The sequence below is a fragment of the Eublepharis macularius genome, chromosome 3 (genome assembly GCF_028583425.1).
Source record: "Eublepharis macularius isolate TG4126 chromosome 3, MPM_Emac_v1.0, whole genome shotgun sequence".
NCBI classification, from domain to species: Eukaryota; Metazoa; Chordata; class Lepidosauria; order Squamata; family Eublepharidae; genus Eublepharis; species Eublepharis macularius.
In genome coordinates, this window is record NC_072792.1 from 88308410 (window position 1) to 88320509 (window position 12100).

Consider the following 12100-nt stretch of genomic DNA (forward strand, 5'->3'; position numbering starts at 1 on the left):
CGTCAGGAACTACAATGCCAAGACCACGGCAATACAGCCTGGAAAACCCACAACAACCATCGTTCTCCAGCCGTGAAAGCCTTCGACAATACAAATGTTAGATTATGTGAGATTAGCAATGCGATCCTAAAATGAGTTACTACAGTCTAAGACCACTGAAATCTTCTTAGGTTTGCACCATGAAAGGGATATTTTAAAAAGTAACATGAAACATTCTTAAAGGATCTGGAGCATTTAAAAATTAATATTGTATCTGCTCATGTGAATATTGGAAGTAATAACAAATGGAGGTATATAAATTAGTGAAAATCTCATACTGTGAAATATAAAAATTAAAAAATATAAATACTATATGTATTTACTAAAATTAGAAGTAAGAAAAGTCTTTTATGCAAGATTAAAGCAAATAAAATTATGGTTAGGAAAACAGTACCCTATAATCAGTCAGCGTCATGTGTAAATCAAAGATATTTAAAATATTAATGAAGTATTACACACACCGATGTCTTTGAAAGAGAATCCATTATCAGATAAAGGTGATATATTGTACCTTTCAGAGAATATTTTATTAACAATCCTTTAAACCATATATACCATGTACTTGTAAAAGATGATAAGAAAATACCATATTTAACTTTTGCAGGAGGAAAATGAGAAAAAAAGTCACCATAAGGACCATTCAGATAATGAATCAACATCTTCTGATAAGTGAGTTGATAGAATTTAATATTGGATTGGTTTTGAAATGAATTTTTAAGAAACTAGTTCCTTATACCTTTTGCCTAGACTTCTACTCCTCTCTTTGTCTTATATACTAATAGCCAAGTGGCCCTGATCAGAGTATACTTAAATCTGGAGATGGGAGCCATAAATGAACAAGATTGCTCTTCCTGCACATGTGAAAAATGCCCGAGGTTTGCAGAAAAGGCTTAAATTTAAAACAGAAATTGGGTTTTTTTAAAAAAACAAAATGATAAAAGGAGCGCCTATAGCTTCAACCAGATGCCCTCAGTGCCTGTTTCTAGGCAACCATAACAATTCAGCCAGTATTCCAGGCTTGGTTTCTGTCAGGAGGGGGCAAGGCCCTTTCCAGGGCTGTTTTGAACTTTGAGGGAGGACTCATTGAGGAAAGTCCCTAAAGCAATCATTGAACAAATTGCTATCACACGACTTGCTCCCCTGGAACATGCTCACCACCAGGCATGATGACATCACTTCCAGAAGCGATATAATCACACCTGCCAAAGGTGTACGCACACTTTGTGTGCATACTATAAAGACACCTCCAGTAAATGCCAAGTCCGCTCCCCCTTCCTGCCAGTATACGAATGTGGGAGGAAAGGAGAGAAAGAATCAAGAAAAGGGAGAAGCTATGGGAGCAGGGACGGGAAGAGGACATGCTGGGGGAGGGGGGAATAAGTTGCCCCCTACAATTCCTTGCAGGTCACCGCTTGTCACATATCTAATGGCCAAGTGGCCATGACATTCTGATACTTAAAGTGGTTGATCTGGCCCACTTGACTAAAAATCAGACGGTTTTGCAAACTTGGGGCACATTCAGTTTTGCAGAAAAAATTGAAAACTAAAAAAAGGGGGGGTACCAAAAAAAGTAAAAAATAACAACCCATACAATTCGCTGCGCAAATGCTGAGAACTGTTCACCAGGCGTATGAGGAAGAGGAGAGGACGAGGGGTAAAACTTAGAGGTTGGCCCATAAAGAAGTATGGTTCCTTTCAATCCCTCCTGTAATTCTTGCACCACCACCCCTAATCTTCTTTAAAGTAGAGGAGTCCCATCTTCTCTAAAGTAGATTTGTCAGTGCTGGTCCAACAGATGTGGACGAACTGTTGTCACAGGAATAAAATCCTGACTATTCGGCAAGTCCAGTTTGAAGAAATAGTTGTAGAAGACCAAGAAATGAAAATATATTTCTTATCTGAATATCAGACTGTTCATCCTCATCAGAGGAAACTGGTCTTTTACCATTTGAAGTTTTCCTTTTTGTAACTAAGTAGCAGACTGTTTTTTAAAAGTGAATCACAAAAGCAAAGAACAGTGAAAAGTTGCAAGCTAGTCTTTTTGTTTGCAATATTTTCTGTATCCATTCCCATTTTACTGTCTTGTACATTTTGGGATGCTTGAACAACCGCTAGTTCAGTTCATGTCCTGTTGCCAACCCAGACAGGGAGATGATTTTTCAGTTATTGGCTGATTAGTTAACTCATTTATATAGTTGCTTCACTATATTCCTACCTAACCATGCCATATAGCTCAATTGGCTTTTCACATGTGTATGGTCATAAAGCACAGGTAAATTCCACCATCCATGTACTTGCTGCATAATAGCTCAGCTGAGCAGGCAGTTGTTTAAACAGACAGTTCAGGCAGTCATAAATAAATGCTGTGATTCACTCAACTCCTATCTTTCGCTGTTTGTCTAAGTAGTCCCTAATGATCCTAATTGCTACCATTGTTTTATTCAAGAGCATCTTTGCACATGTGCAGTTTTGCAAAAACCCAGTTCAAATCTGTTCATCAGGTGTTTGCAGCTGTTTAACATGAATCAAACAGGTTGCATGATCGGCTCATGTCTGATCAACACCTTCAAACACTGAAGGTTCAATTGTGGAACACTTTCATGACAAAATTCGCAACATCCTTCTCTACATTCATGCTACACTCATTCCATTATCTTTCACATTCTGTGATTTGCAATGTTCTTAAACATTCTGAGGCAGATCCTATCTAGCTGCACTAGGTAAAGGGGAACTCTTCCCCCCTCCCACTGCAGCCTGGTGTGCACCACAAAATCATGCCTCTTGATCATGCCCAGAAAAAGGGGGAGGAAATGGATGTCTGCAAGGGGAGAACACCAAAAAAACCCATCCTTTTCTGAAGTGTGTTTTGCAAATACAAATCCAAGGATAAAATCCAAACTCTGATAAACATAACCCAGTCTAGCAATTAGGGATATACATTCTGATGTTAACTATGAAAATCCAAATTGAATTTTCTCTCTTTAAATATATTAATATTAAGACTATCTCTAAAATTTTTAGATGATCATTTTTGGAAATAGTCATTCTGGTGCCCCACTGCCCACTTTTCATAGTTATATGAGGTGAAGAAAGGTAAGCAGGAGGAACTGCAAGGGAATGAATTTGACCGCAGATGATCTAAGCAGTAGGGGCATCTTGCAGTCACAGAAGTTATATGTTCTCACTGAAGAGGTTCATCTCCCTACTTCCCACTAATCATTGTTCTGTATCAGTGCCTTCATGAGGCTGGTTTGATTTTTCAGTAGTCTGGTTCCTGTGAGCCTTTGAGGCTATTTTACTTTTTACCACATCTATTTCTGTGCTTTGATTGGATATATTCTTTGTTTCTCTGTGATCGTCCATGCTAAGTACTCTAACAGATACCTTATGGACTTTATGTAGTTACTCATGACATAGAATACTTATTGGCATAAATTATATAAAAGACTATAAAACATTTTAAGAAGGGTTTTTTTAATCATCAAATATATAGCTACGGTAAAACTTAGTAACATGTTGTTAACCATCTGGCTCCTATTTGTATTCTTTACAGCTCTGGAAGGAGGAGAAAAGGACCTTTTAAAACTATCAAATTTGGGACCAACATTGATCTTTCTGATGACAAAAAGTAAGTTGAATTACATATATGAGAGACTTTTCACCACATAAAACTTGAATGTTTTTCTTCTACTATATTGGTAGTATTGATTTAACTTGCCTCTTAGACCTATATCACTAAATTGTTGATATATTATTAAAATTGAACAAATTGCTAGAACAGTCCAAAAGGTCCATTTAGTCTAAAAGCTTTTTTCAAGCAATGTTTTTTCAAGCCAGTTTTATATTTTAAACTGCAATAAAAACTGCATAAATAATATTTTAAAAATCAAAAGCTGTTCAGACATGTATGTTCGAGTGTGAGTGCTGTCAAGTTGCAGCTAACTAATGGCAACCCTATAGGATTTTCAAGGCAAAAGACATTCAGAGGTACCATTGCCTGCCTCTGAGTAGCAACTCTGGAACTTCCTTGGTGGTCCCCCATCCAAGTACTAACCAGGGCTTAGTTTCCAAGATCTGTTGAGATCAGACTAGCTTGGGCCATCCACGTCAGGGTGTTCAGACATACAGTTTCGAAACAATTATATGACATTAAAAATCAGAGCTGCAATATGTTCATTAAATCTTTCCTAGTATTGTGAACAGCTTACTCAAGGGAAAAGACTCCCTATTCCCTTTCTATTCTTACACAGTACTAGGAAACTGTATTAAACCTTTTCTTTCTTCCTATTCCACAGCCTTACATGCCTTTTATTTACCCGTGCCCGAGTTTCTATTTATTTACTAAACATTTTTGAGACATTTTCAAAACAGAGTACATCAAATGTAAACTTTAAAAAAAAAATTAAATTGAATAAAATAAAGCATAAAGCCCCAAAATAACAGTCAAAACAGTGGATCAGCATTCCTCTACCTTTCCATTATGTTGCCAGGAATGTGATGCAGTTGTCAGATGACTAAATATCTGTGGAGGAGATTTCAGAACAGTTGAGTGGGGGAAGGAAAGAAGATGAATACTTGGGTCCTCCAACTACTTCTTCTGGGGTGTTGAATAGATCAAAGAAATGAATCTTGCAGCAGTTTCCAAAATGCAATATTTGCCCCACTTCCCCAGACTACCACTCAGTCTCGGTCTTGTGTTACTTCTCTTAATGCTGCAACCTCAGGCTATGATGTCAATCTTGAACAGGAAACTCCTGAAGCGCCACTAGATAAAGATTTTACATTCCTTTTGTGTGTCCATTGTCTTTCCTCTCTCTGAGATTAGCTTATGTACTTTCCATTAATACAAATGGTATGTTAATTATGTTATTCTCACCACCTGTTGAAGTCAGAATCTTGACATTTCTGATATGACTGAAACAGGAATGCTCAGTATTTTCAGAAGTCTCTGGTGGTGGTACTGGAGAAGGAAAGTGCTGTGAACTTGCAGATAACTTTAGGCAGCCCTGTAAGGATTTTCCAGGCAAGAAACAAACAGTTGTTTGCCGTTGCATGCCTCTGCATAGCAACCCTGGACTTCTTTGGTGGTCTCCTATCCAAGTACTAACAAGAGCCAACCCTACTTAGCTTTCAAGATCTGATGAGATAGGTTTGGACCACCCAGGTCAGGGCATGAAGGATTCCAATACAATGGACTCTTGCCTGTAGTATTTCTAAAGATTTCTCAAAGTTATTAACATTATTCTGCTCTTGATTTCCTAAGAAGAGCAGTCTAGGTTCCTTCTGTTTCACTTCGGTCATCAGTAACTCAAGCCTTTTGCTAACCATATCTTGTTATTTCCCAGTTTCCTTTTCCACTCCCGCTTCCTTTAAGCAGGTTCTTGACCTCTTTGTGAGATCTAAAGTTCATGTACCATTAGCTGTTTTCTCTTATGCAACTGTTCAGATAGGTTATGTGAGCTCCCATTAATAGTTGAAGGAAAGGAGTTGCTCTTAGAGCCACTTGGTAGGCATAGTTCAGTGACAGAGCGCATGTTTTTCATACTTATAGCAGTTTTACTTATGCAGTTAATTGTTTATATTGCCCTTTTCTCCACAGGGGGGACCCAAAGTAGCTTACAGTATAACATACACACACCAATATTATGAATAAACACATGAAAGAGGGGAGGGGAGGCTTCTGAATACAGAGCAGGTTTTCCTTTCTCTCCTGACTGATCTTTCTGCCAGTATCAGGCTGTGACACTCGAGATAAGAACCAAAGGACAAGAGCCTTTCAGCTCATGCCTCTGGGCACACCCAAATCATTAAATATCTGTGTAGCAGGAAGGGAACAAAGTCAGCTAGTGTCAGATTTCCTGATACTATGAAGTCACTGAGTTGCTCATTTGGTTATCTGCTTTGATAGTCTTTATTTGGAGAGGCTTTGTGGGATATGATCAAAACAGATGCCAGTTTGGCATACTGAAGAATGAGCTGTGTTGCAAAACAAAGCTAGACTGCATATAAACTTTCTAGTCCTTGCTGCAGTTTTGCTAGTATGTTGCTGAAAGATTTACCCAGTGACTCTCAATTATGTAATAACAGCATCCTGTAGTGACCTGGGATTCACTAACCTGTTCACTACCTGGAATGGATCTGCTGAATGACTCCATAGTACAAAGATTATAAAGAAGGGTCATAATAGAAAGCGTATATTGACCAGAGTCCCCACAGAAGCAGTGTCTGTCAATAGAAAGGATGGAATTGTATACAGAGAAAACAACGTTTGGTCAGAATATTTTAAGGTTTTTTTTCCCTTTTCCTGCTTGTGTTTTATCTGCCCTGCTTCATTGGAGGAATCATGCTGCCCCTAATCGATAAACATATCTATGCCCACTGGATGGTGGTGGTCTGGCTTTAACTAAGAGCAAGATTGATTCTAACATTCTACTAAACCAAACCAATTCTAAGATTCTACTGAACCAAACTCCAGCATTTGTCTTAAGTCTTTTTGAAACAGACTATAAATGCTATAAAATAAATAAAAATAAATATCATGGAGGGTATGGCATGTATAACAGAGATAACTATAGACAGCTTAGACAGCTTCCTCTTTATCAAGACCCTTTTTTTTCTTGGCTGGTACTGTTTCTTCATGTGCTGTAGTCACTATAGCAGTGCATACATTTAGATTTTTGCTGTATTCAGCACATCACCAGTATATCTAATTCTCAACCTGGCCAAATCTGAGGATACTTAAATCCAGAGATTGGAGCCATGCACATACAAGAAAGTTCTTTCTACAAACCTGAAAAAATCTCAGGTTTGCCGGAAAAAAACTGAAAACTAAGAAAAATAAGTAGAAAGGGATACAGATTTTAGGGGGCTAAAACCTCCCAAAATGACAAAAGGAGCACCTGTAGCTTGAAGAAATGGATGCCCTCAGTGATCATTGCTAGGCAACCCAGTGTTCAGGCTTTGTTTCTGCTCAGCAGGGGGAGGGCCCTTTTCAAGGCTGGGTTGGCCTTTAAGGGAGGACTCATTGGTGTCATGCCTAGCAGCAACTATCAGACTGCTAGCTATCACAGGACTTACATGACTCACCCAAGTCCAGCTCTTCACTACTATTCAATAGAAGCAACACACACACACCAAAAGTTAGTTTGGTATAGTGATTAGAGTTTCAGACTAGGTCCTTAAATCACCATTTTGCTATGGAAACACACTGAGTGATCTTGAGCCAGTTGCACATTCTTACCCTACCTTACCTCAGAGGCAGTGGTAGATTGCCATTAGGAGTACCTTGATGTCTCTCAATGGGCCGATGGCCTCCCCCCTAACCTGGGCCAGGCCAGCCCTGTGACAGAAGAGCTGAGCCCAGTTAACTCAAGCCCCATCCAAAATGGGGGAGACGGCACCCAGCCCCACACAAGGCAAGAGAGGTGGTAGCTGTTGCCTTGGCCCACACAAGACCTGAATGAGGCAGGCATCCAGCTAGCCTACATGAGCCCCAAGCGTAACAAAGGAGGTGCCTAGCTAGCTCTAACGAGATGGTGCACAAGGCCCACACGACAATGGAGGTAGCACCTGGCCTGTCCAAAACAAGGGAGGCAGCACTCAGCCAGTTGGTTTAGTAGGCTGCCTCTCCCTTCCCCCTTTGGAAGGGCAATGCCAAACAGACTAGGGGAGGGACCCTGCTCCATGGTTTTTCATTCCAAAGCTACTATTGCTCACAGGGTTGTTCTAAGGAAAAAATGGAGGAGAAGAGAAGAATGTAAGATGCTTTGCTAAATATAGATGATGAGGGGAACAGATGAAAGATAGATTGCTGGATGGGTAGGAAGAAGAGAAGGAAGCAAGGAAAGGTGAGGATATGTGGGTTGCAAGGAGAAGGAAAAGAGGAAATACTGTGACGAAGGGGATATAGGGAGGAAATTAGATACCCCTCACAAGTCCTTGCAGGTTCCCCACTGTGCAATTTGGCCATAGTTTTTCCAAGTAGAGAGTGCCAGGGGTATGGAAGGGGAGGGAGGAACTGAAGATGAGGGCATGATAAAAGTTGGCTGGCTGGTGGGCAGGAAGAAATGGAGGATGCAGGGAAAGGGAATAGGCTATGGGGGCTTTCGGGGAAGTTGAAAAGGAAATAATGGGGGAGGAGGGAAATAAGATGCCCTTTACAAGTCCTTGCAGTTTTCTGTTGTAGAATTATAATGGGAGAGGTTTTTTTGGAACTACAGGAATGCTTTTATTTCCCTGAAATTCTCATGAGTCTGTTAATTTGTTGCTTCACAACAGGTGGAAGTTGCAGCTCCATGAATTGACGAAGCTTCCTGCTTTTGTACGTGTGGTATCAGCTGGAAATCTCCTCAGTCATGTTGGTCATACAGTCTTGGGAATGAATACAGTCCAGCTGTATATGAAAGTACCAGGCAGCAGGACACCAGGTAAATAATAGAAACAAGTGGGGGACCCGCAAGGACTTATGGGGGGGTATCATTTTCCCTCCCCTCACCATGTCCTCTTTCCCTTCCTTGCCCCCCATGACCTCTCCCCCTTTTCCTGATTCTTTCTCTCCTTCCACTCATCTTTGTCTCCCCTCTGACTCCAATGCAAAAGCTCTCTCTCTTACAAAAGTTAATACAATGTATTCAAAATGTTCCAAATAGTTAAATTTTCCATGAAAATGATCAATCAGTCCGGTGAGATATAAATAGAACTCTCTTTTAGTCGATGTAAGTTTTCAAACGCTTCAAAAGCATTCTGATGAGCTTCAAATAACCATAACGGTGATGATCAATCAAAATCTGAGGTCCATATCAATTTCCATCTGCTCCAAGCAAAAGTAAATATTCCACAGTATCATCTTTCAGCTCTCTTTCAGCCCGACAAACCACTAGCTTAAAAATTTGTTTCACACACGCACATATGCACTAGCTTTCTCAAGGGCAAAGAGAAAGATCCATCAGCTCATTTCAACCAGGCATGTTACATCCACTTCTCGACGGTAGTGTTTGCCGCAAAGATGACTGATTGATCATTTTCATGGAAAAGTGTGTGTAAGAAATTTGTAAAAAACATTATATTCTAGATGTTCATATGCAGATGCATTGTAATAAGTGTATTTGAAAATTTAACTATTTGGAACATTTTGAATACGTTGTATTAACTTTTGTAAGAGAGAGAGCTTTTGCATTGTTACTCTAATTGGGACATTCTCCCTTTAAGAAGCCTCTTAGTTTGGTAAGATCCCCTCTGACTTCACCTTTCCCCCTCTTCATCCTCTCCCCTGTGGCCCAGTTGCACGGTGCCAGATGAGCTGGGCCCAATTGCATGGTGGAGAAACCTCAAGGACTTGCAGGGGGTACTTCAGTTTTCCCTGTGTCCCCTTCCCCACATTGTTTCCTGTTTCCCTCCTCCTGGCAGCCTCCATATGATCACCTTTCTATATGTCCTTCTCTCCTTCAAACTCATTAAGCATCTTACCTTTTATACTCCCCCCATCTTCATCTGTATTTATGAATTTACTTCATTTATAAACTGCCTTACTCCACAATGCGGACCTACAGCAGCTTATATCATTTTAAATCATTCTCCTTGCTTGTATTATCCTCACAACAACCCTAAGGGGTAGATTAGGCTAACAGTGTGTGACTGAATCAAAATCTCCCAATGAGCTTCCATAACAGAGTGGTGATTTGAACCTGGGTTTCCTACATCCTACTCTGAAACTCTAACCACTACAGTAGTGGGGGAAGAGTGCTGTTGAACAGTAGCAAGTAGCCAGGCCTGGATGAATCATGCCAGTCATGTGGTAGCAAATCATCTTGTGGTTGCTTCTGGATCTAGCCCTAACGAGTCCTCCTTCAGAGGCCAAAAACACTGTAAAGGGACCTTCCCCTGCCTTTTACTGAAATCAACACTGGAATACTGACTAAACTGTTTTGGTTGCCTAGCAACAGCCAATCAGAGCATCTGGTTAAAGCTACAGGTGCTCCTTTTATCATTTGGAGTTTTACCCCCCCCCCTTTTTTTTTTTTTAGATTGCAGACTTTTCTGCAAACCTGGCACATTTCTCAGGTGTGTAGAAAGATTTGTCTTGTCCATTCATGGCTCCAGTCTCCAGACTTAAGTATCCTCAGATCAGGGCCACTTGGCTAGTAGTATATAAGATAGAGTATTTAGATCATACCTACATGTCTTTAGTCTTAAACCTCATTTTTGACAGTTTCTTAATCCTTGTGTCTTTATTTTGCAGCTCGCTAGACAATAATAATCTTTCTGTGTTTTCCCCCAAATCCACAGCCCTTGCAATTGGTTCTTGTTTTTAAATAAAAAACTTATAAAGGGCTGAATCTTGTGATTAGGTCACAAAAGGATTATAGATCTTCCCTGCTTTACATGCGCACACACCTGCAGTTCCTTCCAGCACTGGAAAATCCATTCTTGGTTTGCAAGACCCTGCTTTAGTAATAGCAGTCTGGGTCAGTAAGCTGCAGTGAGGAGAGGCGAGGGGACGAAATCACTTCTTTTGGCAAAGCTGTCTCTTTTACCAGTAGAACTTTGCCCCTGGAGAGGGGAGGAAGAGAAACTTTGCTTCTTCTGCTGTCCACTGACTTGCATAATTATTACTTCATGGGGTCATGGGACCCCAGAAAATCAACTTTGTTGGGGTCACAAATGGCTGGGAGGGGGTGAGGAAGATCTGCAACCACTAATGGATCACTGGAACCAACCCATACTCATTTTTAAGTGCTTGGAGGCTTATACATGCCATACCCTCCAAATTTTCAGATAAAGATAGGATCACTCAAGCAAAAGTACCTCCGTGGGGCCTAAGGTCAGGGAGCCTTGGATGATGACCAGTCAGACATGAATCCATGTGTGTGGACAACAGAATTCAGACAGATATAAAGACCATACAGATTATTGACTGTGTCAAAAGCAGGCCAGCCATGTTGTTGGAAAAGGAAGTCAAATGCATATTCATGAGTATCATAAAGAAATGAAACATAATAGCACGTTTCATCCTATTTCAAAGTTGAGGAACACTTAGGAAAAGACACTCAGTTAATCCATGATATCCTAATCCTGTTGCATTGTTTATTGGAGGTTTTTGCTGTTTGCATTGATTTTTATATTTTGTAATCAGCCTTGAGGCTTGTTGACAAAGGCAGACTATAAATGAAGCAATTAACATAAAATTAATATATATTCATTGCTAGCAGCCTGTTTGGGTAACACTGTAGCAAGATGAGGCCTTCTGGGCAAAATACCATAGGACATTTTTAAAATCCTAAGGACTTGCTTAAGAAGGTGGGCCTAACGATATTTTCATATCAGAGAAGTTGACATTCTGATTATTTCAGTCCTCACATCAACTTTGTAAGGTCAATTGGTATATACATACTTTTATGCCACGTTTGCATGTCAACACATCCTCAGATCTGTTTGAAAATCTCTTGATGCTATCTAGGGAAAATTATTGGTTTAACTAATAATGCTTTGGTTTATTTTTTACCGTCACTAACATTCTCTGGCTACAGCTAGATTGGACTACTGTAACACACTTTATGTGGGGTTGCCTCTGAAGTGTGTCTGGAAGCTGCAGTTGGTACAGAATATTGCAGAATGCTGACTAAAGTGGGTAACAGAAGTTGGTCCACCTGTATCAGGTGCCAGTTTGCTTCCAGACCCTATTCAGAGTGCTGGTATTGATCTTTAAAACTCTACATGACTTGGGAAAAACAAACTTTAAGGTCTGCCTACTCCCGTATGAACTTACCTGGCTATTACGGTCATTTTTAGAGGACCAGCTTCAGGTGCTTTTGTCATCTGAAGTTAAAGGGGGGGGGCAGCTTCTCAACTGTGGCGCCACAATTATAGAATTCACCTCCTCTGGGAGAATTCACTTATTCCCCCTCTATTTTTTGTCTTCTGCCAGGAGGTGAAAACTTTGCTGTTTTGTTTGCATTCCGTAGTGATTCTCACTGACTCTCCTACCCTTTATGTGTTTGTGTTTTGTTGATTTTTGTTTTGTGTATGTATGCAGTGTGTGTGTGTGTGTGTGTAGTTTAAAATT

At 40.2% G+C, this 12100-nt stretch overlaps 1 protein-coding gene across 2 annotated transcripts in view; it reads left to right on the plus strand.

Annotated features, from left to right (window-relative positions):
* Positions 1-12100, plus strand: part of KDM6A (lysine demethylase 6A) — a 307417-nt gene that overhangs the window by 255791 nt on the left and 39526 nt on the right. For both annotated transcript variants that reach the window (XM_054973328.1, XM_054973329.1), the window contains 3 exons: positions 644-708; positions 3593-3667; positions 8317-8465. In XM_054973328.1, the coding sequence (XP_054829303.1) occupies positions 644-708; positions 3593-3667; positions 8317-8465 (289 nt within the window). The remainder of the gene's footprint in view (positions 1-643; positions 709-3592; positions 3668-8316; positions 8466-12100) is intronic.